The sequence below is a fragment of the Camellia sinensis genome, chromosome 5 (assembly GCF_055761805.1).
Source record: "Camellia sinensis isolate YWXY chromosome 5, ASM5576180v1, whole genome shotgun sequence".
NCBI lineage: Eukaryota > Viridiplantae > Streptophyta > Magnoliopsida > Ericales > Theaceae > Camellia > Camellia sinensis.
Window position 1 is genome coordinate 44,337,639 of NC_138965.1, and position 6,946 is coordinate 44,344,584.

Below are 6,946 nucleotides of genomic sequence, written 5' to 3' on the forward strand. Positions count from 1 at the left end.
TCCAGTACGGTGAGCACAAAGCCCAATAGGAAAATCTTAGCAAAGTATATATGTTTTATACAGTCTCTTGAGATGAATGCATATGCCATGTCATACTCAAAATATATTTCTCTATCTTTTGAAAATCTTATGCACAATGCAAATTTGAAAACACAACAATTCAATAATTTCAATATAGTTCAAAGGGTGGTAAATACGAGTCAAGTAATCCCTAGGTTGGTGTCTGCAAGTAGGCATATCAAGCACTTCACCATCGTACTAGTTGTTGACCGGAAGGCACGTGGTACCTCATTCGCGCATGTTTTCAGTCTTTTATCATGGACACTTAGGCCAACCTAACCAATACCAAACTACACGTCCTATTCGGACTTACCAACGTATTTATCCCAAAACAATTCAAGATGATCTTGTTTCACAAAACAATTCCTTTCTCAAGGCAATAATTTTCAATAATAATAGTTCCATTTTCAATTCCACCTCACAATCTTCCATTGTGATCAAATATCCATATCTCTCATCAATGCAATTTCACAATATAACTTTCGAGAGATAAATAACAATATCATATTACATGCATTCTCCACATGTTAATCATCATTTTTAAACTTGGTCTTTCCAAGACAAACCAACAATAAGTTATTCATCAAGCTTCAAAATCAAACATTTCTCATTTCTCCATGAAATCCCTCTTTAGATACAACTATAGAAATTCCTCCATCATTTATTTACTACAATAATTTATCAAGCATGAATTTCATAATATCTCAACATTTTTCCTAAAATCCCCAAATTTCTAGGGTTTCCACCAAAACTAGGTTTTTGTCTCATTTTTGAAAGGATTTTTCCAAAATAACACTCACACTTTAGAACATAGCTCATACTCTCAAAAGTTTGGAGAAATATAGAGAAAATCCACTTTTAAAATCATCAAGATTTCATGAACCCAAAAACCATAGTTCAAACATGAGAGAAAGATTTCAAACAAGCATAGACTTGCACAAATATATATATATATATATATATATATATAACTCTAAAAATGTCCCTACCTCAGGCTTGGTAGAGGAAGGAGATGAAAACCCTAAAATCCAATGTTTGTGAAATCTTGATTCGATCGGTGAGAACATAGCCGCTTGTCCCTCTTTTCGATTTGGTGTAAAGAGCCCTATCAAAATCTTGATAGTTTTTGTTAAATTTTAGATAGAAGTTTGAGTTTGGGTAGGTTTGTAAAGAGATTGAGGAGAAAAGATTAATATATATATATATATATAGAGAGAGAGAGAGAGAGAGAGATATGAAAAAGTGAGTAAAACATGTTTTTGGCATCAGATTTGAGGAAAATAGCTTAAAATTCGAGACAGATGCGCCGGAATCCGCACGAGTGGTTCAAATTTCGCACGAGCGGATTTTACCCCTTAGAGCATCTCCAACCATTGTTGCTATAATGCTATTGCTATTACTATTACTATAATTTGGCAATGAATAGTGCTATTTTGCCAAATTATAGCAATGGTGCTCCAATGGTCATTTGCTATTTTAACAAATCTCAAACAACTTTTTCTCTAAGTTTGTAGGTGTTGTTTGAATATAGGTTTTTTTTGTGATTTTATTTTTGTTTATTTTTTGTCTTTTGTGACATTTTTTTACCTGTTTGTAAAAAAAATTATATATTTATATTATTTCCAACTAGACAAATATAAAAAAAAAATAAATAAATAATTGGAAAAAAAATTAAATATAATTCACTCCACCATAAAACATATCACTACATATTTAATAAATTTTTTAATTACACATAAAAAATAAACAATCACCAATTACCCACCAACAATCATCCATCATTCACCCATCATTCATTCACCAACAACCTACCACCAACAACCATCTATTATTAACCCAGCATTCATTCACTAACAACCATTCACCCAACAACCATCCATTATTCATCTACCCACCCAACAACCACCCATTATTCATCCATCCACCCAACAACCATCCATCATTCACCCACCCACAATTTTCTCTATAAATATAACACAAGATTTTCTACAATTTTCATATTCACCTACCCATCATTTTCATATCTTCTAAATTCTCTGTACCCACTCAAAAGATTTTCTACAATTTTCATATTCACCTACTCACCCATCTACCTAAAATGAACAATTTGACTAAAGCCATATTGAATGGAGATTTTAATGAATCTTCATCATCTGATGATGATATTGGCCCTGTTTGGTAGGGCTTATTTCCAGCTTATTTCAACTTTTAACTTAATTTAAGCTATTTTGATGTGTTTGGTTTAACTTAACAACACAGCTTATAGCCTTTTGTAAGTCAAAAATCAACTTATTCTTTGAGTGGGGGAAGATAAGCTTAATTTATAAGTCAAAAATCAGCTTATGTTCACAGTTCTAAGCTATAAGTTGTTAAGGTATAAGCTATAATCACTTTTCCACAGCTCTACCAAACGGGGCTATCATCATGATGCAACTGTTCACAGCGCAACAACAAAGAATACAGACGTTAAGCCTAAACCAACAAACCAGACGTGTTGGTTCCACAAGTGGTCGTTGATACATTAATCATAAGAGGGTCAAAGGCGACGAACAAATTTATAGAGATTATTTTGTAAATAATCCTGTCTATCCAGAAGAATACTTCTGAAAATGTTTCAAATGAGACGGTCATTGTTTGTTAGTATCTTACATGATATTCAACAAGTGAATGAGTACTTCATCCAAACCTGTGATGCCACTGGTGCTCCTAGATTATCCGGTATTTAGAAGATGACTGCAGCACTTTGGATCCTGCAGTACGGCGTGCCTGCTGATGCTGTAGACGAGTACATTAGAATCGGCGATAGTATTACAATTGTCGCCTTTAATTTTTTTACCAGATCAATTATTGCTACCTATGAAGTCGTTTACTTAAGATCCCCAAATGAAGCAGATGTCGCCAAATTATTACAAGAGGGAGAGCAGCGCAGATTTCCTGGAATGTTAGAGAGTTTGGATTGTATACACTGGCATTGGAATAAATGTCCAACTGCCCAAGCCGGTGCTTACACTGGACACTATCACAAACCAACAGTTGTACTCGAGGCAGTTGCCTTCTATGACTTGTGGATTTGGCATGCTTTCTTTGGCATGCGTGGCTCTCTAAATGATATTACTGTTCTTGACAGGTCGCATTTATTTGCTGAATTAATTAGAGGATGTGCCCCTGCTACTAACTACACCATGAATAATCACGCGTACACCATGGGGTATTATCTTGTTGATGGTATCTATCCTCGTTGGGCAACGATTGTGAAAACAATATCTCAACCTCAAGGCACAAAGAGACAACTATTTGTGAGGATGCAGGAGGCATGTCGGAAGGATGTCGAAAGGGCATTTGAAGTGCTCGAAACACAATTTAATATTGTTAGAGTTCCAGCTGGAGGTTGGAGTGATGAGGATCTGTACTATATCATGAAGATGTGCATTATTTTGCACAATATGATCATGGAAGATGAGCGTGATATTCTAGAAAATGAATGTAGTGTAGCACAACTTGAGACTGATACTAGTAATACCTGTTGTCAAGTGTCACGCGATCCGAATGAGGAGTATGCTCAATTTATGTTGAATCGGCAGAGGATTTGATCTACTGAAGCCCATAATGCAATTCGTAATGATCTAATTGAACACTTGTGGTCCCAAGCTGGAGAGTTAGATTAAGTTTGTATTTTATCTTTTAATGACAGTTAATGTCATTTAATGTCTTTTTATTATAATAAAATTATCTTCATTTAATGTCTTTTTATTTTATCTTTTTATTGCCTTCATTTGAAAAAATATATTTATTTTTTTGCATTATACTTTATTGAAATATTTCATTACATTGTGAAGTAGAAAATAATATTACATTAAAATACTCAAAAATATTTTAAAAAAAACAACATGAAATTTTATTACAAAATAAAAAATGACATTGCAAATAAAAACTAACAATTACATCAAAAATTAAATGATATTGCAAAATTTAAAAATACATTATCCTGTAATCATTCATCAGGAGGTAAGGGAAAATAAAAATTTGGGCTGCTCACATTTGAGGACCACTTGGCGAATATCTCATTTTTTCGCATTGTGTAATACGATTTCATCTGAGGGTCCAAATAAAAAAATGTCCGTAGTCATAATTTTGTGTTCTTCCTTTTTCATCTCAAAGTCATGTTTTTTCATCTCAAGTTCTTTCATCTCCTGCAGTGCTTGAATCCTTTTTTCTTCTCTTTCCTCTTTTTTCTTTTCTGTCTTAGCAAGGTGTTGGTTAAATGTCTCCAATTGTATGCTCATTTTTTAGACTTTAGTGTCAATGACTTAATTTCTCCGAAATAATTCTTTTGTAGCTTTCCTACTCATAGGCCTTTTACCCCTTGCCGAGACACTGCCCTCACCAACAGTTGAATTGTTACCAACACTTGGACTGTTGTCGTCTTCAAGAGAAATGCAATTATCCATAGGGGAATCGGGGGTAAACGCTATATGCATCCTTGACTTTACCGTATTCGTATGAGCTACATCTTGCCACCTGATATTGTCTTGCAAAATTGGCCAACAATGTTCAAAAGCAAAATGTTTGTGTAACGCCCTCAAAAATATACCCATTATATATATCATTGACATGCATTATTAAAAGAAAACACTTTAATAGTTCATTATAATATCCATCAGAGTCTTACTAAACAAAAGCATTACATGTAACATCAAAGTAAATGCCCTACCGGCTTACATCTTTCCAAGCCAACACTTGGACACAAAGTATGAGTTCTAACTCAAATATAAATAAAGCCCTAGGCTTGAGTGTTTACATGTACTAACAATGAAAAACAAATAACTAAAAAAAATAGTCTTCAAAATCCAAGTCCTTCCAAGCTAAGTCCTTGGAGGTAGCTTATCACCTGGACCTGAAAATGATGTTCCCATAAAGGGTGAGCCACAGCCCAGTAGAAATATACTAAACCACATATAAGCAATGAATAAAGCAATAGCATTCAACAGATGGTTAACCAAGATAATCAATTACTTCATTTTACAGTCTCATGACACTATTGTCTAAGACACGTTTTACTTTCCAATTTTATCAACATGGCTCAGAACATGGCCAAACTTACAACAGTGAATTACATATATCATATTCACATCCTTCCAATATCAACAAAACAAATGAGACTCAAGCTCAAATCAAAACACTTCATACTTCCAGATTGATACACATTTTAGTGTTGTATCAATAAAACACTTCTATATAAATAAGCACACATAAAAGTGATGCTGATGGAGTCCATCCCCTATCTCCTCCCAAAACAAAATCCGGTTTAGAGGTCCATCCCCTATCTTCCCCTAAACCGTGGAGTACATCCCCTATCTCCTCCCACACAAAACAATGTATGCAAATGCAATGCTCAATCAATACACGTATTTTCTGTATCAATGCAATAGTCAAAATTAATGACTTAACCAATGTGATTAGTTTCAGTTATTCCTAATCCACATGCAATGTCTACAACAATCACGACTATCCTCCACCGATAGCCCAATACAGTTATTTCTAGACTGGAAATAAATATATCAACAATTCAATAGACAAATGATTCAAATTATCCAACTACGCCATTTAATCAATGAATTCCCCAATTCCATGAATTTAACCATCTTTTCCCAATTCCATGAATTAATTATACAAATTAATTTAATAATACAACTAGGGTTTTTCCCAAAATTTACCAAAGTATCCCCAACATATCAAAATACCAAAACTTAGAACAAAACCTATAAATGGAGTAGGAAATCCCTACCTCGAAGAAAACAACCCAAATGGTGAAGACAGAGATGAGTGCCCAAATACCAATGTGCTCCAAATCGCCAAATGTTCAGATTAAATGAAAGCCCTCGACTCCCTCTATATTTTTAATATAGCAACTAGGGTAGAAACACCCTCTAAATAGATCAAACCTAAGAAAGAAGGTGAGTAGGGAGAGAGAGAAGTCGGACCTAGGGTTTGGAATCAAAAGAAGATGAAAAAGACTGATCAAAACCCGCTGCTGCGTATATAAACTGGACAGGCTCGCTCGAGCGAAGACTTGGTTGCTCGAGCGACCAGACACAAAAATCTACGCTCGAGCCAAGGAGGCCTTGCTCGAGCCAACAACCCAAAAGCTCGCTCGAGCGAAAGAAATCTCGCTCGAGCGAATAACTCAAACCCTCAGGTCTGAAACCAGACACACGCTCGAGCGAAGGAACTCCCGCTCGAGCGAAGAACGAACTAACTCGCTCGAGCGAAGAAAAGCTCGCTCGAGCCAAAAACCTCTGCTCTCAGGTCTTACTACAAAATGCAATCCTCGCTCGATCGAAGAAACCTTGGCTCGAGCGACGGACCAAAACAAAGAGTTCGCTCGAGCGAAAAACTTCTCGCTCGAGCGAAGGGTCAAAATTCTGGGCAGCAACCCTTTGCTCCCAAGCTCAACCAACCTGCTATAAACCTGCCCATTGCAACTCCCAACTCAGAAATAGGAAATTAAAGGACGGTAACGATCATAATACAATGGCAGGAGCTACGGAACCTAAGTCCGGATACAATAATCAAATGGGAAAAGACCGGGGTCGCTATAGTTTGTTTTCATCTTGATGGTATAACAATTTTGCTTGAAGCATCTGTATCAAAAAAATTGAAACATTATTTAATTAGTTAATTTTTATACGATACCAGAATAAGAAACTAAACATAATAATTGAAGATGAAAACTTACTATATCAACTTGAGAAATCCCACTTGGGTGAAGATTTTCGACTTGCGCTAAACACCCCCGAAACTTGTTACAACATTTCATGATTATACCCCATCAAGATTGAATAGACACTTGTGTTCTGGACTAATCATTCTGAAGTAAGCAATAATT

The 6,946-nt window shown here is 35.3% G+C and overlaps 1 protein-coding gene across 1 annotated transcript; it reads left to right on the top strand.

The window, feature by feature from the left end:
- Positions 1–2,789: 2,789 nt before the first annotated feature.
- LOC114259038 (uncharacterized) lies at positions 2,790–3,650 on the top strand. The gene has a single exon (XM_028199026.2). The coding sequence runs from the start codon at positions 2,790–2,792 to the stop codon at positions 3,648–3,650; it is 861 nt and encodes a 286-aa protein (XP_028054827.2).
- Positions 3,651–6,946: the final 3,296 nt, after the last annotated feature.

Coding starts and splice junctions, on each gene's coding strand:
- LOC114259038 (XM_028199026.2), top strand. CDS start 2,790: ATGACTGCAGCACTTTGGATCCTGCAGTACGGCGTGCCTGCTGATGCT.